We start from the raw sequence: 26,802 nt of genomic DNA, 5'->3' as shown, positions 1-26,802 counted from the left end.
AGCCCCCGCGCCAGTCAGTTTACACAGCCCCACAGGGGAACATTCCCCCCGTTACCCCCTCCCCGAGCTCCCCCCAGTCAGTTACAGCAGCCCGCACAGGGGAACATCCCCCGTTACCCCCGAGCTCCCCCCAGTCAAGTTACACAGCCCCACAGGGGAACCGTCCCCCGTTACCCCCCGTACTCCCCGAAGCTCCCCCGTTCAGTTACACAGCCCCACAGGGGAATCCCCCCGTTACCCCCCTTCCCCGCGAGCTCCCCCCAGTCAGTTACACAGCCCCAGCAGGGGAAACGTCCCGGTTACCCCCGTTACCCCCGCGAAGCTCCCCCAGTCGTTACACAGCCCCACAGGGGAACGTCCCCCGTTACCCCCCCCGAGCTCCCCCAGTCAGTTACACAGCCCCCACAGGGGAACGTCCCCCGTTACCCCCGAGCTCCCCGCCCAGTCAGTTACACAGCCCCACAGGGAACGTCCCCCGTTACCCCCGAGCTCCCCCCAGTCAGTTCCAGCCCCAACAGGGGAACGTCCCCCGTTACCCCCGAGCTCCCCCCAGTCAGTTACACAGCCCCACAGGGAACGTCCCCGTTACCCCCGAGCTCCCCCCAGTCAGTTACACAGCCCCACAGGGAACGTCCCCCGTTACCCCCGAGCTCCCCCAGTCAGTTACACAGCCCACAGGGGAACGTCCCCCGTTACCCCCGAGCTCCCCCCAGTCAGTATACACAGCCCCACAGGGGAACGTCCCCCGTTACCCCCCGAGCTCCCCCAGTCAGTTACACAGCCCACAGGGAAACGCCCCGTTACCCCCCGAGCTCCCCCCAGTCAGTTACACAGCCCCACAGGGAACGTCCCCCGTTACCCCCCGAGCTTCCCCCAGTCAGTTACACAGCCCCACAGGGAACGTCCCCCGTTACCCCCCGAGCTCCCCCCAGTCAGTTACACAGCCCCACAGGGGAACGTCCCCCCGTTACCCCCCGAGCTCCCCCCAGTCAGTTACACAGCCCCACAGGGAACGTCCCCCGTTACCCCCCGAGCTCCCCCCAGTCAGTTACACAGAGGCGCCGGTGTCCCACATTGGGCTCATTTATTGCAGAACCAACAGAGAAATCTACTAACAGCAACACGTGTAACCACCCCCATAACAATGTACCCCCCATTATAATGTACCCCCTTCAGTCAGAGCAGTGCAATGGCATCCCACAATCCCATTCAGGAACAGACAGAGCCAGACTCCTACACTCATACAGGTACATAATGGGGTGCAGGAGTCACACAGTCCCATACAGGTACATAATGGGGTGCAGGAGTCACACAGTCCCATACAGGTACATAATGGGGTGCAGGAGTGGCACAGTCCCACACAGGTACATAATGGGGTGCAGGAGTCGCACAGTCCCACACAGGTACATAATGGGGTGCAGGAGTGGCACAGTCCCATACAGGTACATAATGGGGTGCAGGAGTCACACAGTCCCATACAGGTACATAATGGGGTGCAGGAGTGGCACAGTCCCATACAGGTACATAATGGGGTGCAGGAGTCGCACAGTCACATACAGGTACATAGGGGGGTGCAGGAGTGGCACAGTCCCATACAGGTACATAATGGGGTGCAGGAGTCACACAGTCCCGTACAGGTACATAATGGGGTGCAGGAGTCGCACAGTCCCACACAGGTACATAATGGGGTGCAGGAGTCGCACAGTCCCACACAGGTACATAGGGGGGTGCAGGAGTCGCACAGTCCCATACAGGTACATAATGGGGTGCAGGAGTGGCACAGTCCCATACAGGTACATAGGGGGGTGCAGGAGTGGCACAGTCCCGTACAGGTACATAATGGGGTGCAGGAGTGGCACAGTCCCATACAGGTACATAGGGGGGTGCAGGAGTGGCACAGTCCCGTACAGGTACATAATGGGGTGCAGGAGTGGCACAGTCCCGTACAGGTACATAATGGGGTGCAGGAGTCACACAGTCCCATACAGGTACATAATGGGGTGCAGGAGTGGCACAGTCCCACACAGGTACATAATGGGGTGCAGGAGTCGCACAGTCCCACACAGGTACATAATGGGGTGCAGGAGTGGCACAGTCACATACAGGTACATAATGGGGTGCAGGAGTGGCACAGTCCCATACAGGTACATAATGGGGTGCAGGAGTGGCACAGTCCCATACAGGTACATAATGGGGTGCAGGAGTGGCACAGTCCCATACAGGTACATAATGGGGTGCAGGAGTCGCACAGTCCCATACAGGTACATAATGGGGTGCAGGAGTGGCACAGTCCCACACAGGTACATAATGGGGTGCAGGAGTGGCACAGTCCCACACAGGTACATAATGGGGTGCAGGAGTGGCACAGTCCCACACAGGTACATAATGGGGTGCAGGAGTGGCACAGTCCCACACAGGTACATAATGGGGTGCAGGAGTGGCACAGTCCCATACAGGTACATAATGGGGTGCAGGAGTGGCACAGTCCCGTACAGGTACATAGGGGGGTGCAGGAGTGGCACAGTCCCATACAGGTACATAATGGGGTGCAGGAGTGGCACAGTCCCATACAGGTACATAATGGGGTGCAGGAGTCACACAGTCCCATACAGGTACATAATGGGGTGCAGGAGTGGCACAGTCCCATACAGGTACATAATGGGGTGCAGGAGTGGCACAGTCCCACACAGGTACATAATGGGGTGCAGGAGTGGCACAAGTGCAGAACTATAACTAACACTACTCGCTTGGAAACAACCAGTATCTCAGGGTAACACAGGCCTTTCCTTCCCCGGTGTCGGTGGCAGTTTTTGGCTCTCTATGGTTTGTTTCAGTCCGTACAGCCATTTAATGACCCGGGCATTGCGCTCAATGACGGAGATGCCATAGGGCAAGCGGGCGGCCGGCGTCTCCTCCCCCGCGGTCTCGCTGAACTGCGACTGGGCACACTCAGACCCAGAGGAACTGACGCTGTGGAACTTGGCAATGTCGGAGCTGGCACAGGCAAAGTGCTCTGCCCCAATGTTGCCCACCTCCCCGGGGTCCAGGCCGCAGTAATTGAAGAAGCGCTCAAGGTTGGCGCTGACCCGGGAGAAGCGGTCACTCAGGTCAGACTTAGAGCGCTGCAGCTGGGATCGTCTCTTGCCCGAGTCACTGGGGGAGCAGAGGGGGCTGGAAGGAGACAGAGGGGTCCCTGGGGCGGGGGGCAGGGCTTCCCTAGGCTTCACGTCTACTCTTCGCACTGCTGCTGTGCTGGGGGTCCGAGGGCTATTTGGGGTACTTGATGGGTTTGGGGGCTCTTTCTTTGCCTGCCAGGGGGCCACTTCCCCCCGGGGAGACTTTAATGGGCTGTCACAGAGATTAATCAGCTTGGTCAGTACATCCAGGTTCAGGGAGTTGTTGGGGCTGGAGAGGCGCAGGGCGGCTGGGGGCATCCGGCGGTTTGGGGTGAGCAGCACCCGTTGCACCCCGGGAGAGAAGAGGGGCTGCTTGCTCAGCGCCGGTCGGACCGGCTCCTGTTTGGTACTGGCCACCTGTTTGCTCTTCACATATTTCAGTTTGTCGGCCTCCAGCCTCTCCACTGCGCTCGGTTTGCCCCCGGCGCCCCCAGCTGGCCGCCGGAAGTACTCGGGCCCCTTGTTGCGGATACGGAGGGGCATTACTGGGGGCAGAGGGGCTCCCACCCCAGAGGGCCTTATGGTGCCCACAGACATTGCAGGGTACCCGGCCGGTGAGTCCAGAGATCGTTCCGGGGGTTCGGCCGGTGAGTCAAGAGATCGTTCCCGGGGGGCCCGGCCGGTGAGTCTAGAGATCGTTCTCCGGGGTCCGGCCGGTGAGTCTAGAGATCATTCCGGGGGTTCGGCCGGCGAGTCTAGAGATCGTTCCCGGGGGGCCCGGCCGGTGAGTCTAGAGGTCGTTCCTGGGGGGTTCGGCCGGTGAGTCTAGAGATTGTTCTCCGGGGTCCGGCCGGTGAGTCTAGAGATCGTTCCCGGGGTCCGGCCGGCTCAGCGCTTCTGTGGGAGGGGAAGAGAAAAGGAATTAGCGACCCCCCCAGCATTTGCCGCTCACATTCAAACACACAATGGCAGCAGCTCCGACCTCCCCTCCCTTCTCCAAACCCAAGTAGCTCCGCAGCTTCCAATCAGAAGTCCCCTCCCATGTGATTGGCAGTTACTGGTAACAGCAGCTGGGCCACCTGAGGGGCCCTCAACTCCCAGCCTGGGACCCCCAGTCCCACTGCAGCCCAGTAGGGATACGTTACCAGTGGGTGCTGGGAGTTTTTGTTCAGTAAAGGAATTATATACTAACCCCCCCCCAGCACCTCAGGCCAAACACAAAGAACTAGTTGTTGGGAATCTCTCAGCTACAGGCCCCCCCCCTCCTGTGAATGGATCAGCCTTCTGCGTCCCATTGTCTCTGCACTGGGGGGGGCAACCACTTTCCCAGGGAGGGGGAGAAGCTTTTCCAACGTCCCGCACACACGTGTAATACAAACACTCACATACACGTGTAACACACATCTGGCTCCCACGTGTTCAACCCAGACTGACATACATGTGCCATACACGCACGGGGGGGGGGGTCACTAACGCGCTGTTAGGGATGGGGGGGTCACTAACGCGCTGTTAGGGATGGGGGGTTGGATGGAAGGGCAGTGAGGGGATGGGGGTTATAGTGAGGGGATGGGGGCAAGGCTGGAAGGAATAGTCTCCCCCCAGGGCCCCAGGAGCAGCTCAGAGGTCATTACTGGGGGGGGGGGGGGGGGGCGCACTATGATCCATATACCAGACATGGGAATAATTCAGGGAGTATTAGGGGGAAAGCAGTTACCCCAGTGATTCCTACTTACCCCTGGGTACTGGGGATACTTACCCCCCTGCAAGCCAGTTCCTTGTTGCCCCTCTCTTGTTCCTTCAGGTGCCTCCGGGCCAATCCCACAGCTCAGTACCTGGGAAGCACCTGGGAGTGTCACTTTCACCAAAACTGCCCCCGCCCGTACTTATCCTGACTCCACCCCTTCTGCTTAACCCTTCCCTCCCCTCGCCCAGCTGCAGCTCTCAGTACTAGGGCAGTCAGGCTATAGCGGAGCTGCCCAACTGATTGCAGGGGGTGTTGTACAGTGAAGCCTGGGGGGGGGGGGGGCATACTAACCCTCTGTAGCACCCCCAGTGGGACTGCCCTGTACTACAGGATACAGCCATTGTTAGTTTATGCAGTGAAACTCCATTTTACGTTCCCCCATTTTACACAGTTTCTTGTCGCCCCCCCCAATGTATAATGAGTTTATTGGGATTTTGTCCTGATGTTACCAAAAATAGTTGTTTGTCCTCTATGAATGGAATTACTAGCGGCATTAAAGGGGTTAAAATACCAACTAGATGCATATTGTGCCATGGTTCTGTCTGTAAATAGTCCAATGGGTCTGAACCTCACACAGCTATGAACCAATCACTATTGCTTTAGGGTGTCAGAGAGGCCTTGCCCCTGCCCCCCCCCCCCCCCATAGTGTAACATTAATAGTGTAACAGAGATGATCCCATCAGCCCCTGCCCCAGTGAGCTTACACTCTAAGGTCCCTATCCCATTCCCATCAGCCCCTGCCCCAGTGAGCTTACACTCTAAGGTCCCTATCACATTCCCATCAGTCCCTGCCCCAGTGAGCTTACAATCTAAGGTCCCTATCCCATTCCCATCAGCCCCTGCCCCAGTGAGCTTACAATCTAAGGTCCCTATCCCATGCCCATCAGTCCCTGCCCCAGTGTGCTTACAATCTAAGGTCCCTATCACATTCCCATCAGCCCCTGCCCCAGTGAGCTTACAATCTAAGGTCCCTATCCCATGCCCATCAGTCCCTGCCCCAGTGAGCTTACAATCTAAGGTCCCTATCCCATTCCCATCAGTCCCTGCCCCAGTGAGCTTACAATCTAAGGTCCCTATCCCATTCCCATCAGTCCCTGCCCCAGTGAGCTTACAATCTAAGGTCCCTATCACATTCCCATCAGCCCCTGCCCCAGTGAGCTTACAATCTAAGGTCCCTATCCCATTCCCATCAGTCTCTGCCCCAGTGAGCTTACAATCTAAGGTCCCTATCACATTCCCATCAGCCCCTGCCCCAGTGAGCTTACAATCTAAGGTCCCTATCCCATGCCCATCAGTCCCTGCCCCAGTGAGCTTACAATCTAAGGTCCCTATCCCATTCCCATCAGTCCCTGCCCCAGTGAGCTTACAATCTAAGGTCCCTATCCCATTCCCATCAGTCCCTGCCCCAGTGAGCTTACAATCTAAGGTCCCTATCACATTCCCATCAGCCCCTGCCCCAGTGAGCTTACAAATCTAAGGTCCCTATCCCATTCCCATCAGTCCCTGCCCCAGTGGAGCTTACAATCTAAGGTCCCTATCACATTCCCATCAGTCCCTGCCCCATGTGAGCTTACAATCTAAGGTCCCTATCACATTCCCATCAGCCCCTGCCCCAGTGAGCTTACAAATCTAAGGTCCCTATCACATTCCCATCAGCCCCTGCCCCAGTGAGCTTACAATCTAAGGTCCCTATCACATTCCCATCAGCCCCTGCCCCAGTAGAGCTTACAATCTAAGGTCCCTATCCCATTCCATCAGTCCCTGCCCAGTGAGCTTACAATCTAAGGTCCCTATCCCATTCCCATCAGTCCCTGCCCAGTGAGCTTACAATCTAAGGTCCCTATCCCATTCCCATCAGCCCCTGCCCCGTGAGCTTACAAATCTAAGGTCCCTATCCCATTCCCATCAGTCCCTGCCCCAGTGAGCTTACAATCTAGGTCCCTATCACATCCCATCAGCCCCTGCCCCAGTGAGCTTACAATCTAAGGTCCCTATCCCATGCCCATCAGTCCCTGCCCCAGGAGCTTACAATCTAAGGTCCCTATCCCATTCCATCAGTCCCTGCCCCAGTGAGCTTACAATCTAAGTCCCTATCACCATTCCCATCAAGCCCTGCCCCAGTGAGCTTACAATCTAAGGTCCCTATCCCATTCCCATCAGTCCCTGCCCCAGTGAGCTTACAATCTAAGGTCCCTATCCCATTCCCATTCAGTCCCTGCCCCAGTGAGCTTACAATCTAAGGTCCCTATCCCATTCCCATCAGTCCCTGCCCCAGTGAGCTTACAATCTAAGGTCCCTATCCCATTCCCATCAGCCCCTGCCCCAGTGAGCTTACAATCTAAGGTCCCCTATCACATTCCCATCAGCCCCTGTCCCAGTGAGCTTACAATCTAAGGTCCCTAATCCCATTCCCATCAGCCCCTGCCCCAGTGAGCTTACAATCTAAGGTCCCTATCCATGCCATCAGTCCCTGCCCCAGTGAGCTTACAATCTAAGGTCCCTATCCCATTCCCATCAGCCCCTGCCCCAGTGAGCTTACAATCTAAGGTCCCTATCCGCATTCCCATCAGCCCCTGCCCCAGTGAGCTTACAATCTAAGGTCCCTATCACATTCCCATCAGTCCCTGCCCCAGTGAGCTTACAATCTAAGGTCCCTATCCCATTCCCATCAGCCCTGCCCCAGTGATCTTACAATCTAAGGTCCCTATCCCATTCCCATCAGTCCCTGCCCCAGTGAGCTTACAATCTAAGGTCCCTATCCCATTCCCATCAGTCCCTGCCCCAGTGAGCTTACAATCTAGGTCCCTATCACATTCCCATCAGCCCCTGCCCCAGTGAGCTTACAATCTAAGGTCCCTCCTCCATCACCCCCCCAGGTTCCCACCATCCATCAGCCCCTGCCCCAGTGAGCTTACAATCTAAGGTCCCTATCCCCATTCCCATCAGTCCCTGCCTCAGTGAGCTTACAGTCTAAGGTCCCTATCACATTCCCATCAGTCCCTGCCCCAGTGAGCTTACAGTCTAAGGTCCCTATCACATTCCCATCAGTCCCTGCCCCAGTGAGCTTACAATCTAAGGTCCCCTATCCCATTCCCATCAGTCCCTGCCCCAGTGAGCTTACAATCTAAGGTCCCTATCCCATTCCCATCAGCCCCTGCCCCAGTGAGCTCACACTCTAAGGTCCCCTACCCATTCCCATCAGTCCCTGCCCCAGTGAGCTTACAATCTAAGGTCCCTATCCCATTCCCATCAGCCCCTGCCCCAGTGAGCTTACAATCTAAGGTCCCTATCCCATTCCCATCAGTCCCTGTCCCAGTGAGCTTACAATCTAAGGTCCCTATCCCATTCCCATCAGATTACATTTACACCCACTAGGAGCAGGGCCCGGATATAATGGGGGGGGGGGAGGAAACCCACACAGACATGGGGAGAACATACAGGTTCCTGGGTGGCATCAAACTCAGCATGGCAGCAATAATAACCCCTGGGCCGTCCTACTGCCCCAGGCGGGGGCGGTTCATGACTAACAGGATCTCCAGCCTGGGGAAAATACCATGTGAACTATTTCCCGGGGTGGGGGGGGGGCTAGTGTTGTTGCTAATGGCCCAGTGCTTCAGGCGCCAGTTACTGGTGAGACTCCCAGCACCGTGAGGGCAACAGGGGCCAATGCTTCAGGGCGCCAAGTTAAGTGGTGAGACTCCTCAGCACGCGTGACGGGCACAGGGGCCCAATGCTTCAGGCGCCGAGTTACTGGTGAGACTCCAGCACCGTGAGGGCAGCAGGGGCGCCAATGCTTCAGGCGCCAGTTAGTGGTGAGACTCCCGGCCAGAACCGCACCGTGAGGGCACGGGGGCCCAAATGCTTCAGGCGCCAGTTACTGGTGAGACTCCCAGCACCGTGAGGGCACAGGGGCCCAATGCTTCAGGCGCCAGTTACTGGTGAGACTCCCAGCACCGTGAGGGCACGGGGGCCCAATGCTTCAGGCGCCAGTTACTGGTGAGACTCCCAGCACCGTGAGGGCACGGGGGCCCAATGCTTCAGGCGCCAGTTAGTGGTGAGACTCCCAGCACCGTGAGGGCACGGGGGCCCAATGCTTCAGGCGCCAGTTAGTGGTGAGACTCCCAGCACCGTGAGGGCACGGGGGCCCAATGCTTCAGGCGCCAGTTAGTGGTGAGACTCCCAGCACGGGGGCCCAATGCTTCAGGCGCCAGTTAGTGGTGAGACTCCCAGCACGGGGGCCCAATGCTTCAGGCGCCAGTTAGTGGTGAGACTCCAGCACGGGGCCCAATGCTTCAGGCGCCAGTTAGTGGTGAGACTCCCAGCACGGGGGCCATGCTTCAGGCCCGTTAGTGGTGAGACTCCCAGCACTGCGGGGGCACGGGGGCCCAATGCTTCAGGCGCCAGTTAGTGGTGAGACTCCCAGCACCGTGAGGGCACGGGGGCCCAATGCTTCAGGCGCCAGTTAGTGGTGAGACTCCCAGCACCGTGAGGGCACAGGGGCCCAATGCTTCAGGCGCCAGTTAGTGGTGAGACTCCCAGCACCGTGAGGGCACGAGGGCCCAATGCTTCAGGCGCCAGTTAGTGGTGAGACTCCCAGCACTGCGAGGGCACGGGGGCCCAATGCTTCAGGCGCCAGTTAGTGTGAGACTCCCAGCACGGGGGCCCAATGCTTCAGGCGCCAGTTAGTGGTGAGACTCCCAGCACTGCGGGGGCACGGGGGCCCAATGCTTCAGGCGCCAGTTAGTGTGAGACTCCCAGCACGGGGGCCCAATGCTTCAGGCGCCAGTTAGTGTGAGACTCCCAGAACGGGGGCCCAGTGCTTCAGGCGCCAGTTAGTGTGAGACTCCCACTAGCTCCTGGGTTACACTTGTGCCCTGTCAATGAGCCCTGCAGTTACCCCCCTGGGACCGCCCAAAATAGCGCTTTTAAACTTTTTATCACCCCCCCAAGGCCCATTTTAAGAGCGGGGGGGGGGGGGTCACACTGTTGGGCCGGACAGCTGGGAGCTCTGAACATTCTGCTGCTAGAAACGGAACAACACCCTGAGCAATGAGCCAATCAGGCACCAACACCTACGGATACACACACACAGGCACACACACACATACGGATATACACAGAGATACAGCCCTCAGGAGCCTGAAACAGTGTAACACAGGGCAGCAGCCTGACAGACCTGACTCACTGGGGGAGACTGACCCCTGAAACAGTGTAACACAAGGCAGCAGCCTGACAGACCTGACTCACTGGGGGAGACTGACCCCTGAAACAGTGTAACACAAGGCAGCAGCCTGACAGACCTGACTCGCTGGGGGGAGACTGAACCCTGAAACCACTGTAACACAAGGCAGCAGCCTGACAGACCTGACTCGCTGGGGGAGACTGACCCCTGAAACACTGTAAACACAAGGCAGCAGCCTGACAGACCTGACTCGCTGGGGGAGACTGACCCCTGAAACAGTGTAACACAAGGCAGCAGCCTGACAGACCTGAACTCGCTGGGGGAGACTGACCCCTGAAAACACTGTAACACAAGGCAGCAGCCTGACAGACCTGACTCGCTGGGGGAGACTGACCCTGAAACAGTGTAACACAAGGAGCGCCTGACAGACCTGACTCGCTGGGGGAGACTGACCCCTGAAACAGTGTAACACAAGGCAGCAGCCTGACAGACCTGACTCGCTGGGGGAGACTGACCCCTGAACAGTGTAAACACAAGGCAGCAGCTGACAGACCTGACTCACTGGGGGAGACTGACCCCTGAAACACTGTAACACAAGGCAGCAGCCTGACAAGACCTGACTCGCCTGGGGAAGACTGACCCCTGAAACAGGGTAACACAAGGCAGCACCTGACAGACCCTGACTCGCTGGGGGAGACTGACCCTGAAAACGTTAACACAAGGCAGCAGCCTGACAGACCCTGACTCACTGGGGAGACTGACCCTGAAACACTGTAACACAAGGCAGCAGCCTGACAGACCTGACTCGCTGGGGGAGACTGACCCTGAAACACTGTAACACAAGGCAGCAGCCTGACAGACCTGACTCGCTGGGGGAGACTGACCCTGAAACACTGTAACACAAGGCAGCAGCCTGACAGACCTGACTCGCTGGGGGAGACTGACACCTGAAACAGTGTAAACACAAGGCAGCAGCCTGACAGACCTGACTCACTGGGGAGACTGACCCTGAAACAGTGTAACACAAGGCAGCAGCCTGACAGACCTGACTCGCTGGGGGAGACTGACCCCTGAAACAGTGTAACACAAGGCAGCAGCCTGACAGACCTGAGCTCGCTGGGGGAGACTGACCCCTGAAACAGTGTAACACAAGGCAGCAGCCTGACAGACCCTGACTCACTGGGGGAGACTGACCCCTGAAACACTGTAAACACAAAGGCAGCAGCCTGACAGACCTGACTCGCTGGGGGAGACTGACCCCTGAAACAGTGTAACACCAAGGCAGCAGCCTGACAGACCTGACTCGCTGGGGGAGACTGACCCCTGAAACAGTGTAACACAAGGCAGCAGCCTGACAGACCTGACTCGCTGGGGGAGACTGACCCCTGAAACAGTGTAACACAAGGCAGCAAGCCTGACAGACCTGACTCGCTGGGGGGAGACTGACCCCTGAAACAGTTGTAACACAAAGGCAGCAGCCTGACAGACCTGACTCGCTGGGGGAGACTGACCCCTGAACATGTAACAAAGGCAGCGCCTGACAGACCTGACCCGCTGGGGAGACTGACCCTGAAACACTGTAACCAGGGCAGCAGCCTGACAGACCTGACTCGCTGGGGAGACTGACCCCTGAAACACTGTAACACAGGGCAGCAGCCTGACAGACCTGACTCGCTGGGGGAGACTGACCCCTGAAACCTGTAACACAGGCAGCAGCCTGACAGACCTGACTCACTGGGGAGACTTACCCCTGAAACACTGTAACACAAGGCAGCAGCCTGACAGACCTGACTCGCTGGGGGAGACTGACCCCTGAAACACTGTAACACAAGGCAGCAGCCTGACAGACCTGACTCACTGGGGGAGACTGACCCCTGAAACACTGTAACACAAGGCAGCAGCCTGACAGACCTGACTCGCTGGGGGAGACTGACCCCTGAAACACTGTAACACAAGGCAGCAGCCTGACAGACCTGACTCACTGGGGAGACTTACCCCTGAAACACTGTAACACAAGGCAGCAGCCTGACAGACCTGACTCGCTGGGGGAGACTGACCCCTGAAACACTGTAACACAAGGCAGCAGCCTGACAGACCTGACTCACTGGGGGAGACTGACCCCTGAAACACTGTAACACAAGGCAGCAGCCTGACAGACCTGACTCGCTGGGGGAGACTGACCCCTGAACAGTGTAACACAAGGCAGCAGCCTGACAGACCTGACTCGCTGGGGGAGACTGACCCCTGAAACAGTGTAACACAAGGCAGCAGCCTGACAGACCTGACTCACTGGGGGAGACTGACCCCTGAAACACTGTAACACAAGGCAGCAGCCTGACAGACCTGACTCGCTGGGGGGAGGACTGACCCCTGAAACACTGTAACACAAGGCAGCAGCCTGACAGACCTGACTCACTGGGGAGACTGACCCCTGAAACACTGTAACACAAGGCAGCAGCCTGACAGACCTGACTCGCTGGGGGAGACTGACCCCTGAACACTGTAACACAGGGCAGCAGCCTGACAGACCTGACTCACTGGGGGAGACTGACCCTGAAACAGTGTAACACAAGGCAGCAGCCTGACAGACCTGACTCACTGGGAGAGAACTGACCCCTGAACACTGTACAAAAAGGCAGCAGCCTGACAGACCTGACTCACTGGGGGAGACTGACCCCTGAAACAGTGTAACACAAGGCGGCAGCCTGACAGACCTGACTCGCTGGGGGAGACTGACCCCTGAAACATGTAACACAAGGCAGCAGCCTGACAGACCTGACTCAACCTGGGGGAGACTGACCCCTGAAACAGTGTAACACAAGGCAGCAGCCTGACAGACCTGACCTCGCTGGGGGAGACTGACCCCCTGAAACAGTGTAACACAAGGCAGCAGCCTGACAGACCTGACTCGCTGGGGGAGACTGACCCTGAAACAGTGTAACACAAGGCAGCAGCCTGACAGACCTGACTCGCTGGGGGAGCTGACCCCCTGAAACAGTGTAACACAAGGCAGCAGCCTGACAGACCTGACTCGCTGGGGGAGACTGACCCTGAAAACACTGTAACACAGGGCAGCAAGCCTGACAGACCTGACTCGCTGGGGGGAGACTGACCCCCTGAAACACTGTAACACAAGGCAGCAGCCTGACAGACCTGACTCGCTGGGGGAGACTGACCCCTGAAACACTGTAACACAAGGCAGCAGCCTGACAGACCTGGAGACTGACCCCTGAAACACTGTAACACAAGGCAGCAGCCTGACAGACCTGACTCGCAACTGGGGGAGACTGACCCCTGAAACACTGTAACACAAGGCAGCAGCCTGACAGACCTGACTCGCTGGGGGAGACTGACCCTGAAACACTGTAACACAAGGCAGCAGCCTGACAGACCTGACTCACTGGGGGAGACTGACCCCTGAAACAGTGTAACACAAGGCAGCAGCCTGACAGACCTGACTCACTGGGGAGACTGACCCCTGAAACACTGTAACACAAGGCAGCAGCCTGACAGACCTGACTCACTGGGGAGACTGACCCCTGAAACAGTGTAACACAAGGCGGCAGCCTGACAGACCTGACTCGCTGGGGGAGACTGGACCTGAAACAATGTAACACAAGGCAGCAGCCTGACAGACCTGACTCACTGGGGGAGACTGACCTGAAACAATGTAACACAAGGCGGCAGCCTGACAGACCTGACTCGCTGGGCGAGACTGACCGCCTGAAACACTGTAACACAAGGCAGCAGCCTGACAGACCTGACTCACTGGGGGAGACTGACCCCTGAAACAGTGTAACACAAGGCAGCAGCCTGACAGACCTGACTCGCTGGGGGAGACTGACCCCTGAAACAGTGTAACACAAGGCAGCAGCCTGACAGACCTGACTCGCTGGGGGAGACTGACCCCTGAAACAGTGTAACACAGGGCTAGCAGCCTGACAGACCTGACTCGCTGGGGGAGACTGACCCCTGAAACAGTGGTAACACAAGGCAGCAGCCTGACAGACCTGACTCGCTGGGGGAAGACAGTTGACCCTGAAACACTGTAACACAAGGCAGCAGCCTGACAGACCTGACTCGCTGGGGGAGACTGACCCCTGAAACACTGTAACACAAGGCAGCAGCCTGACAGACCTGACTCGCTGGGGAGACTGACCCCTGATCACTGTAACACAAGGCAGCAGCCTGACAGACCTGACTCGCTGGGGTGGAGACTGACCCTGAAACACTGGTAACACAAGGCAGCAGCCTGACAGACCTGACTCGCTGGGGGAGACTGACCCCTGATCACTTGTAACACAAGGCAGCAGCCTGACAGACCTGACTCGCTGGGGAGACTGAACCCCTGATTCACTGTAACACAAGGCAGCAGCCTGACAGACCTGACTCACTGGGGGAGACTGACCCCTGAAACAATGTAACACAAGGCAGCAGCCTGACAGACCTGACTCGCTGGGGGAGACTGACCCCTGAAACACTGTAACACAAGGCAGCAGCCTGACAGACCTGACTCGCTGGTGGAGACTGACCCCTGATCACTGTAACACAAGGCAAGCAGCCTGACAGACCTGACTCACTGGGGCGACTGACCCCTGAAACAATGTAACACAAGGCAGCAGCCTGACAGACCTGACTCACTGGGGGAGACTGACCCCTGAAACACTGTAACACAAGCAGCAGCTGAGCAGACCTGACTCACTGGGGGAAGACTGACCCCTGAAACAGTGTAACACAAGGCAGCAGCCTGACAGACCCTGACTCGCTGGGGGAGACTGACCCCTGAAACACTGTAACACAAGGCAGCAGCCTGACAGACCTGACTCGCTGGGGGAGACTGACCTTTGCAACATTGTTTAAATAACCAGGAGTACAGCAAATGCTGCTTTCAATAGTGATTACATTTACACAGAACCTTTAATACATTTATATTGTAAAGTTGCTTGGAATTATGTTTTCTTTTGTTAGGCAAAATATTATTTTTGGGGTTGACTTGTCCTTTAAATCTTCTATATAGACCATTCCAAGTCAGAAGGCAGAGAGTATTTAAATCTCAGGCAGACCCGCCGGCCGTTGGTCTATTTGCAGCTGCTGTGTGTGTGTGACAGACACAAGTGAGTGTGAGTGGGGTCCCGGCTCCGCACGTGGCAGGGATTCCCACGTGTGAGTGTAAGTATAGAGCCACGAGCAGATGCCTCTCATTCCTGCGGGATCACGAGCAGCCACGGGGGCTCAGGCAGGAAGGGTCCTAGTGAGCACTAGTGCCTCAGCCTCACTCACACTCACTGCTTCCCTCACACCATTGGCCTCTGTCCCACTCATTGATATGGAGCAAGAAAGAACCCCCAGAGCCTGCAATCCAGCCCTTGGCCTCAGTGGGGGTAATAAGGAAACTCTTATAAAAGTCACAAACGTGGCCCCCCCGGATCCAACCAGCGAGGCTGAAAATCGGAGAAAGGAACTTCTGTCCAAGGTACCAATCTGGGCCCTATACAGTATGGGGGTACAGCTGATTGTGTGCCCAGAGCATTCCTTCTCTGTATATTTGTATTTATACATATGGGTAGGAGGTGCCATAGTGTTTCCCTTAGACAGTACAGTATGGGGGTACAGCTTATTGTGTGCCCAGAACATTCCCTCTCTGTATATTTGTATTTATACATATGGGTAGGGGGTGCCATAGTGTTTCCCTTAGACAGTACAGTATGGGGGTACAGCTGATTGTGTGCCCAGAGCATTCCTTCTCTGTATATTTGTATTTATACATATGGGTAGGGGGTGCCATAGTGTTTCCCTTAGACAGTACAGTATGGGGGTACAGCTTATTGTGTGCCCAGAACATTCCCTCTCTGTATATTTGTATTTATACATATGGGTAGGGGGTGCCATAGTGTTTCCCTTAGACAGTACAGTATGGGGGTACAGCTTATTGTGTGCCCAGAACATTCCCTCTCTGTATATTTGTATTTATACATATGGGTAGGGGGTGCCATAGTGTTTCCCTTAGACAGTACAGTATGAGGGTACAGCTGATTGTGTGCCCAGAGCATTCCTTCTCTGTATATTTGTATTTATACATATGGGTAGGGGGTGCCATAGTGTTTCCCTTAGACAGTACAGTATGGGGGTACAGCTTATTGTGTGCCCAGAACATTCCCTCTCTGTATATTTGTATTTATACATATGGGTAGGGGGTGCCATAGTGTTTCCCTTAGACAGTACAGTATGGGGGGTACAGCTTATTGTGTGCCCAGAACATTCCCTCTCTGTATATTTGTATTTATACATATGGGTAGGGGGTGCCATAGTGTTTCCCTTAGACAGTACAGTATGGGGGTACAGCTTATTGTGTGCCCAGAACATTCCTTCTCTGTATATTTGTATTTATACATATGGTAGGAGGTGCCATAGTGTTTCCCTTAGACAGTACAGTATGGGGGTACAGCTTATTGTGTGCCCAGAACATTCCTTCTCTGTATATTTGTATTTATACATATGGGTAGGGGGTGCCATAGTGTTTCCCTTAGACAGTACAGTATGGGGGTACAGCTTATTGTGTGCCCAGAACATTCCTTCTCTGTATATTTGTATTTATACATATGGGTAGGGGGTGCCATAGTGTTTCCCTTAGACAGTACAGTATGGGGGTACAGCTTATTGTGTGCCCAGAACATTCCTTCTCTGTATATTTGTATTTATACATATGGGTAGGGATTTTATTGAAAGTAAAAATATAAACATTTCAGAAACAGAAAAGCATCATTTTCTCCTCCGGAATATTAATGTCTCTCAGAGCCCTGATTATTTGGTTCTGATTGGGCCCAGCTGAGCCCACAGTCTCGGGTTTCCCAGTGCCGTTGCTGGCAGCTGTCTTTCCCTAATCACACAGGTGCATTGCTCCAACCTGGGCCATTGCAGCAGTCTCAGGGCTCTTTCTCAGCACCTCCATAGCCACCTCCATAGTCATCCCATAGCCACCTCCATAGCCACCTCCAAAGTCATCCCATAGCCACCCCCATAGCCACCTCCATAACCACCTCCATAGCCACCTCCATAGTCATCCCATAGCCACCTCCATAGCCACCTCCATAGCCACCTCCATAACCACCTCCATAGCCACCTCCATAGTCATCCCATAGCCACCTCCATAGCCACCTCCATAGCCACCTCCATAGCCAGCTCGCATAGCCACCTCCACAACCCCTTCCATAGCCACCTCCATAGTCATCCCATAGCCACCTCTATAGCCACCTCCATAGCCACCGCCATAACCACCTCCATAAGCCACCTCCATAGTCCATTCCCATAGCCACCTCCATAGCCACCTCCATAGCCACGCTCCATAACCACCTCCATAGCCACCGATCATAGTCATCCATAGCCACCTCCATAGCCACCTCCATAGCCACCTCCATAGTCATACCATAGCCACCCCCATAGCCACCTCCATAACCACCTCCATAGCCACCTCCATAGTCATCCCATAGCCACCTCCATAGCCACCTCCATAGCCACCTCCATAGTCATCCCATAGCCACCTCCATAGCCACCTCCATAGCCACCTCCATAACCACCTCCATAGCCACCTCCATAGTCATCCCATAGCCACCTCCATATCCACCTCCATAGTCATCCCATAGCCACCCCCATAGCCACCCCCATAGCCACCTCCGTAGCCACCTCCATAGCCATCCCATAGCGACCTCCATAGCCACCTCCATAGCCACTTCCATAACCACCTCCATAGCCATCACATAGCGACCTCCATAACCACCTCCATAGCCATCCCATAGCCACCTCCATAGCAACCTCCATAGCAACCTCCATAGCCACCTCCATTCCATAGCCACCTCCATTCCATAGCCACCCCCATAGCCACCTCCATTCCATAGCCACCTTCATAGCCACCTCCATTCCATAGCCACCCCCATAGCCACCTCCATAGCCACCTTTATTCCATAGCCACCCCCATAGCCACCTCCATAGCCACCTCCATAGCCGCCATCATTGCCGCCTCCATAGCAATCCCATAGCCACCTCCATTCCATTGCCACCTCCATTCCATTGCCACCTCCATTCCATAGCCACCTCCATAGCCGCCTTCATAGCCACCTCCATAGCCATCCCATAGCCACCTCCATAGCTGCCTTCATAGCCACCTCCATAGCCATCCCATAGCCACCTCCATAGCCACCTCCATTCCATAGCCACCTCCATAGCCGCCTTTATAGCCACCTCCATAGTAACCTCCATTCCATAGCCACCTCCATATCCGCCTTAATAGCCACCTCCATTCCATAGCCACCCCATAGCCGCCTTCATAGCCACCTCCATAGCCATCCCATAGCCACCTCCATAGCCACCTTCATAGCCACTTCCATAGCCATTGCATAGCCACCTCCATAGCTGCCTCCATAGCCGCCTCCATAGCCATTCCATAGCCACCTCCATTCCATAGCCGCCTTCATAGCCACCTCCATAGCCGCCTCCATAGCCATCCCATAGCCACCTCCATTCCATAGCCACCTCCATAGCCATCCCATAGCCACCTCCATTCCATAGCCACCTCCATTCCATAGCCACCTCCATAGCCACCCCCATAGCCACCCCCATAGCCACCTCCATAGCCACCTCCATAGCCATCCCATAGCGACCTCCATAGCCACCTCCATAGCCACTTCCATAACCACCTCCATAGCCATCACATAGCGACCTCCATAACCACCTCCATAGCCATCCCATAGCCACCTCCATAGCAACCTCCATAGCAACCTCCATAGCCACCTCCATTCCATAGCCACCTCCATTCCATAGCCACCCCCATAGCCACCTCCATTCCATAGCCACCTTCATAGCCACCTCCATTCCATAGCCACCCCCATAGCCACCTCCATAGCCACCTTTATTCCATAGCCACCCCCATAGCCACCTCCATAGCCACCTCCATAGCCATCACATAGCGACCTCCATAACCACCTCCATAGCCATCCCATAGCCACCTCCATAGCAACCTCCATAGCAACCTCCATAGCCACCTCCATTCCATAGCCACCTCCATTCCATAGCCACCCCCATAGCCACCTCCATTCCATAGCCACCTTCATAGCCACCTCCATTCCATAGCCACCCCATAGCCACCTCCATAGCCACCTTTATTCCATAGCCACCCCCATAGCCACCTCCATAGCCACCTCCATAGCCGCCATCATTGCCGCCTCCATAGCAATCCCATAGCCACCTCCATTCCATTGCCACCTCCATTCCATAGCCACCTCCATAGCCGCCTTCATAGCCACCTCCATAGCCATCCCATAGCCACCTCCATAGCTGCCTTCATAGCCACCTCCATAGCCATCCCATAGCCACCTCCATAGCCACCTCCATTCCATAGCCACCTCCATAGCCGCCTTTATAGCCACCTCCATAGTAACCTCCATTCCATAGCCACCTCCATAGCCGCCTTAATAGCCACCTCCATTCCATAGCCACCCCCATAGCCGCCTTCATAGCCACCTCCATAGCCATCCATAGCCACCTCCATAGCCACCTTTCATAGCCACGTTCCATAGCCATTGCATAGCCCACCTCCATAGCCGCCTCCATAGCCGCCTCCATAGCCATTCCATAGCCACCTCCATTCCATAGCCGCCTTCATAGCCACCTCCATAGCCGCCTCCATAGCCATCCCATAGCCACCTCCATTCCATAGCCACCTCCATAGCCATCCCATAGCCACCTCCATTCCATAGCCACCTCCATTCCATAGCCACCTCCATAGCCATCCCATAGCCACCTCCATTCCATAGCCACCTCCATAGCCATCCCATAGCCACCTCCATAGCCACCTCCATAGCCATCCCATAGTCACCCCCATAGCCACCTCCATAGCCACCTCCATAGCCGTCTTCATAGCCACCTCCATAACCACCTCCATAGCCACCTCCAAACCACCTCCATAGCCATCCCATAGCCACCTCCATTCCATAGCCACCTCCATAGCCACCTCCATAGCCGTCTTCATAGCCACCTCCATAACCACCTCCATAGCCATCCCATAGCCACCTTCATAGCCACCTCCATAGTCATCCCATAGCCACCTCTCCCATTCCTTTGCCACTTTCTGCCTCCTAGAGGCAAACAACCATTCTACCTCAGCGGAATCACAGGTAGGAAAAGTCCCCCCCCCCCCACAAAGGGATCCATTACTGTAATACAGGGACCCAGTATCCGCACCACTTTATCTCCAAATCAAACCACTTGTTACCCCCAGTTTGCAGGAGCCTCACTTCATCTATAAAAATTCTGCCTGGAACCAGCAGGGCCCCGAACCCCTAATTAATCTATCGCCAAACATTCCCTGTAACCTCACCCCCCCATAAATTCCACCTGAGCTAATTATACCCCCGGCACTGGGACAGAGAGTTTCAAGGGCAAATGTACAGCTTGTGGGGGGGGGATCCCATTGTAATGCAATATTGTCACAGTGTAACCCCCATATCATATATATACCCCCCCACTGTCACAGTGTAACCCCCATAACATATATATACCCCCACTGTCACAGTGTAACCCCCATAACATATATATACCCCCCAACTGTCACAGTGTAACCCCATAATCATATATAAACCCCCACTGTCACAGTGTAACCCCCATATCATATATATACCCCCCCACTGTCACAGTGTAACCCCCATAACATATATATACCCCCCACTGTCACAGTGTAACCCCATAACATATATATACCCCCCACTGTACAGTGTAACCCCCCAATCATTATATATACCCCCACTGTCAGCAGTTGTAACCCCCAATCATATATATAACCCCCCCACTGTCACAGTGTAACCCCATATCATAGATATACCCCTCACTGTCACAGTGTAACCCCCATAATCATATATATACGCACCCCACTGTCACAAGTGTAAACGCCCCATCCTCATATATATACCCCCCACTGTCCACAGTGTAACGCGCCCCATACATATATATACGCCCACTAGTCACAGTGTAACCCCCAACACATATATTTCCCCCCCCACTGTCAACAGTGTAACCCCCATAACATATTTATACCGCCCCCACTGTCACAGTGTAACCCCCATATCATATATATATATACCCCCCCCCACTGTCACAGTGTAAGCCCCATATCATATATATACCCCCCCACTGTCACAGTGTAACCCCCATATCATATATATACCCCCACTGGTCACAGTGTAACCCCCATATCATATATATACCCCCCCCACTGTCACAGTGGTAACCCCCATATCATATATGCACATAATGTAACTGTAATAATATATAGGCACAGATATACCCCCCATCTTCCCCCCAGCCCCCCCCACTGTCCCAGTGTAACCCCATAATCATATATGCACATAATGTAACTGTATAATATATAGGCACAGATATACCCCCCATCTTTCCCCCAGCCCCCCCCCCACTGTCACAGTGTAACCCCCATATCATATATGCACATAATGTAACTGTATAATAATATATAGGCACAGATATACCCCCCATCCTTTCCCCCAGCCCCCGCCCCACTGTCACAGTGTAACCCCCATATCATTTATGCACATAAATGTAACTGTATAATATATAGCACAGAAATACCCCCCATCTCCCCCCCCCCCCCCCTGTCACAGTGTAAACCCCCATATCATATATGCACATAATGTAAACTGTATAAATATAGGCACAGATATACCCCCATCTTTCCCCCAGCCCCCCCCCCCCCACTGTCACAGTGTAACCCCCATATCATATATGCACATAATGTAACTGTATAATATATAGGCACAGATATACCCCCCATCTTTCCCCAGCCTCCCCCCCCCCACTGTCAACAGTGTAACCCCCATATCATATATGCACATAATGTAACTGGTATAATATATAGGCACAGATATACCCCCCATCTTCCCCCAGCCCCCCCACCCACTGTCACAGTGTAACCCCATATCATATATGCACATAATGTAACTGTATAATATATTAGGCACAGATATACCCCCCCCATCTTTCCCCCAGCCCCCCCCCCCCACTGTCACAGTGTAACCCCCATATCATATATGCACATAATGTAACTGTATAATATATAGGCACAGATATACCCCCCCATCTTTCCCCAGCCCCCCCCCCCCCACTGTCACAGTGTAACCCCCATATCATATATGCACATAATGTAACTGTATAATATATAGGCACAGATATACCCCCCATCTTTCCCCCAGCCCCCCCCCCACTGTCCACAGTGTAACCCCCATATCATATATGCACATAATGTATCTGTATAATATATAGGCACAGATATACCCCCCATCTTTCCCCCAGCCCCCCCCCCACTGTCACAGTGTAACCCCCATATCATATATGCACATAATGTATCTGTATAATATATAGGCACAGATATACCCCCCATCTTTCCCCCAGCCCCCCCCCCACTGTCACAGTGTAACCCCCATATCATTATATGCACATAATGTAACTGTATAATATATAGGCACAGATATACCCCCCATCTTTTCCCCCAGCCCCCCCCCCCCACTGTCACAGTGTAACCCCCATATCATATATGCACATAATGTAACTGTATAATATATAAGGCACAGATATACCCCCCATCTTTCCCCCAGCCCCCCCCCCCACTGTCACAAGTGTAACCCCCATATCATATGTGCACATAATGTAACTGTATAATATATAGGCACAGATTATATCCCCCATCTTTCCCCCCCCCCCCCCACTGTCACAGTGTAACCCCCATATCATATATGCACATAATGTAACTGTATAATATATAGCACAGATATACCCCCCATCTTTCCCCCCAGCCCCCCCCCACTGTCACAGTGTAACCCCCATAACATATATATACCCTCCACTGTTCACAGTGTAACCCCAATATCAATATATACCCCCCCACTGTCACAGTGTAACCCCCATACATATATATATCCCCCGCACTGTCACAGTGTAACCCCGCTATCATATATATACCCCCCCCACTGTCACAGTGTAACCCCCATAAATTTAACATATATATAGCCCGCACTGTCACAGTGTAACCCCAAAATCATTATATCCCCCCACTGTCACAGTGTAACCCCCATATCATAGATATACCCCCCTCACTGTCACAGTGGTAAACCCCATATCAAATATATATACCCCCCAACTGTCACAGTGTAACCCCCTATATCATATATATACCCCTGCCACTGTGCACAGTGGTAACACCCCATAATATATATATACCCACCACTGTTCAACAGTGTAACCCCAAATCATATCATATACCCCCCAACTGTCACAGTGTAACCCCATATCATAGATATACGCCCCTCACTGTCAACAGTGTAACCCCATATCATAAATATATACCCCCCCACTGTCACACAGTGTAACCCCCATATCATATATATACCCCCACTTGTCACAGTGTAAACCCGCAATAACATATTTAACCCCCACTGTCCACAGTGTAACCCCCATAATCAATATATATATACCCCCCCCACTGGTCACAGTGTAAGCCCCATATATATATATAACCCCCATCTGTCACAGTGTCACCCCATAATCATATATATACCCCCCCACTGTCACAGTGTACACCCCATATCTATATCTACCCCCCCCCCCACTGTCACAGTGTAAACCCCCATAATTCATATATGCACATAATGTAATTTCTGTATAATATAATAGGCCACAGATATACCCCATCTTTTCCCAGCCCCCGACCACCCCCCCCCACTGTCCAGTGTAACCCCCATATCATATATGCACATAACTGTAACTGTATAATATATAGGCACAGATATACCCCCCATCTTTCCCCCCCCCCCCCCCCACTGTCACAGTGTAACCCCATATCATATATGCACATAATGTAACTGTAATAATATATAAGGCAGCAGATATACCCCCATCCTTTCCCCCAGCCCCCCGCCCCCCCACTGTCACAGTGTAAGCGCCCCATATCATATATGCACATAATGTAACTGTATAATATATAGGCACAGATATACCCCCCATCTTTCCCCCAGCCCCCCCCCCCACTGGTCACAGTGTAACCCCCATATCATATATGCACATAATGTAACTGTATAATATAATAGGCACAGATATACCCCCATCTTCCCCCAGCCCCCCACCCCCACTGTCACAGTGTAACCCCCATATCATATATGCACATAATGTAACTGTATAATATATAGGCACAGATATACCCCCCATCTTTCCCCCCCCCCCCACTGTCACAGTGTAACCCCCATATCCATATATGCACATAATGTAACTGTATAATATATAGGCACAGATATACCCCCCATCTTCCCCAGCCCCCCCCCCCCACTGTCACAGTGTAACCCCCATATCATATATGCACATAATGTAACTGTATAATATATAGGCCCAGATATACCCCATCTTTCCCCCAGGCCCCCCACACTGTCCACAGTGTAACCCTATATCATATATGCCCATATGTAACTGTATAATATATAGGCACAGATATACCCTCCATCTTTCCCCCAGGCCCCCCCCACACTGTCACAGTGTAACCCCAATATCATATATGCCCATAATGTACTGTATAATATATAGGCCACAGATATCCCCGCATCTTTCCCCCAGCCCCCCGCCCCCACTGTCACAGTGTAACCCCATATCATAATATGCACATAATGTAACTGTATAATATATAGGCACAGATATACCCCTCCATCTTCCCCCAGCCCCCCCCCCACTGTCACAGTGTAACCCCTCATATCATATATGCACATAATGTAACTGTATAATATATAGGCACAGATATACCCCCATCTTTCCCCCAGCCCCCCCCCCCCACTGTCACAGTGTAACCCCGCATATCATATATGCACAATAATGTAACTGTATAATATATAGGCACAGATATACCCCCCATCTTCCCCCGACCCCCCCCCACTGTCACAGTGTAACCCCCATATCATATATGCACATAATGTAACTGTATAATATATAGGCACAGATATACCCCATCTTTTCCCCAGCCCCCCCCCCACTGTCACAGTGTAACCCCCATATCATATATGCACATAATGTAACTGTATAATATATAGCCACACAGATATACCCCCCATCACTTTCCCAGCCCCCCCCCACTGTGTCACAGTGTAAGCCCCCATATCATATATGCACATAATGTAACTGTATAATAATATATAGGCACAGATATACCCCCCATCTTTCCCCCCCCCACCCCACATGTCACAGTGTATCCCCATATCATATATGCACATAATGTAACTGTATAATATATAGGCCCAGATATACCCCCTATGAGTGCAGTAAATGGGTTGTTTTGCCCCAGATACAGATCGTGACCATGTCGGACCTGAGGAGACAGTGGCAGAGCCGCTCGGAGGGGCACATAGAGAGACAGCGGCTGAACCCATTCAGCGAGGGGTTCGATCACACTCACGCCATGGCGGTGCGGCTGCGGAAGGGGGACCGCGGCTACGGGAGACCAGAGGAAGGGAGCAGGACGGAGGAGAGGGGCAGGAGGGCCCTACGGCACATCCATAAGGAGATGGAGGAGATGTGCCTCGTTATAGAGCAGATGGGGGTGAAGGGGAGGGACGGGAGGGTGCGGGTGACATTTGGGAGACTGTTCCAGAGGTACGAGCGCATCTCGGATAAAGTGGTGGGGATCCTGCTGAGAGCCAGGAAGCACAAAATGCTGGAATTTGAGGGGGAGATGCTGTGGCAGGGGGTGCATGACCATGTCATTATCACTCTGGCCTAGTGGGGGCACTATATATCTATATTATACACAAATACAACAATAAATACTAACGAGAAAGGGACGTTTCAGAACAAACTTCATGTTGGTCTGAAAAATGTGAAGTCACTGAATGAAATCTGATTGGCTGTTGTTGGCTCCACCCAGTTCTTCTAACCTTGGACCCCAGTTATATAATAAAAACCACTGTGTAAAGTTGGGGGCCCCTGGTTTTAATAGTGTCTGAATGGCAGCAATTAAGTTTCCCCAATGAGTGGCATCTGATTGGCGGTTGGGGGCTCCACCCACTTTTTCTAACCTTGAGTCAAAGTCAAACTAAGCAAAGTCTGGGCACCTTGATATAAAAATTGTGGGACTGACAGCATTTTACATTTCAAATGTGATTGGCTGTTGTTGGCTCCACCCACTTTCTAACTTTGAACCCCAAATACCCAGTGAGTAACTATCAAAGCTTAACAAACCTGGAATTAATACTTAAATAATAGTAACAGTTTAAATATAAACCACTGAAATCTAATGGGTGGAAACGGATTGGCTGTTGGTGGCTCCGCCCACCTTTCCTACCCTTTACCCTTAGTCCCCCAGTGACCAACTGTGCAAAGTTTGGGGACACTGGCATTTAACATGTGAGAATGGCTGCTGTTAAAATTTCCCCACTGAAATCAATGACATAAATCTGATTGGCTGTTGGTAGCTCCACCCACTTTTCCTAACCTTTAACCTTAATCTCCCAGTGGCCAACTGTGAAGAGTTTTGGGACCCCGGTGTTAATACTGTGAGACTGGCAGCAGGTTGGATTTCCCCATTGAAAGTCAATAAAATTTGATTGGCTGTTGGTGGCTCCGCCCATTTTTTCTAACCTTAAACCGCAGTCACCTGGTGCCTAACTCTGCACAGTTTGGGGCCCCGCGTTATTACTGTGAGACTGGCAGCAGGTTGGGTTTCATTGAAA

The 26,802-nt window shown here is 53.6% G+C and overlaps 2 protein-coding genes across 3 annotated transcripts; one reads left to right on the top strand and one right to left on the bottom strand.

The window, feature by feature from the left end:
* Window positions 1-1,067: 1,067 nt before the first annotated feature.
* On the bottom strand, window positions 1,068-4,998 carry fam110a (family with sequence similarity 110 member A). Of its 2 annotated transcripts, none has more exons than XM_031894583.1 (2): window positions 4,850-4,998; window positions 1,068-4,013 (listed from the first exon to the last, which is right to left on the bottom strand). In XM_031894583.1, the coding sequence occupies exon 2, from the start codon at window positions 3,711-3,713 to the stop codon at window positions 2,766-2,768; it is 948 nt and encodes a 315-aa protein (XP_031750443.1). In that variant the 5' UTR covers window positions 3,714-4,013; window positions 4,850-4,998; the 3' UTR covers window positions 1,068-2,765. The 2 variants fall into 2 exon arrangements, with proteins under 2 accessions (XP_031750443.1, XP_031750442.1); XM_031894582.1 differs by having other exon boundaries at window positions 4,873-4,998.
* Window positions 4,999-15,175: 10,177 nt separating this feature from the next.
* Window positions 15,176-25,995, top strand: LOC116407984 (actin-binding Rho-activating protein-like). The gene is made up of 2 exons (XM_031894584.1): window positions 15,176-15,515; window positions 25,419-25,995. The coding sequence occupies exons 1-2, from the start codon at window positions 15,234-15,236 to the stop codon at window positions 25,851-25,853; spliced, it is 717 nt and encodes a 238-aa protein (XP_031750444.1). The 5' UTR covers window positions 15,176-15,233; the 3' UTR covers window positions 25,854-25,995.
* The last annotated feature ends 807 nt before the right edge of the window (window positions 25,996-26,802 follow it).

This window comes from Xenopus tropicalis, chromosome 10 (genome assembly GCF_000004195.4).
Source record: "Xenopus tropicalis strain Nigerian chromosome 10, UCB_Xtro_10.0, whole genome shotgun sequence".
Taxonomy (NCBI): Eukaryota; Metazoa; Chordata; class Amphibia; order Anura; family Pipidae; genus Xenopus; species Xenopus tropicalis.
Note: the sequence above shows the minus strand (reverse complement) of the source record. Positions and strands in the feature narration are given on the sequence as shown.

Coding starts and splice junctions, on each gene's coding strand:
- fam110a (XM_031894583.1), bottom strand. CDS start 3,713: ATGTCTGTGGGCACCATAAGGCCCTCTGGGGTGGGAGCCCCTCTGCCC.
- LOC116407984 (XM_031894584.1), top strand. CDS start 15,234: ATGCCTCTCATTCCTGCGGGATCACGAGCAGCCACGGGGGCTCAGGCA. Junction 15,516..25,418: donor GAAAGGAACTTCTGTCCAAG/GTACCAATCTGG, acceptor GTTTTGCCCCAG/ATACAGATCGTGACCATGTC.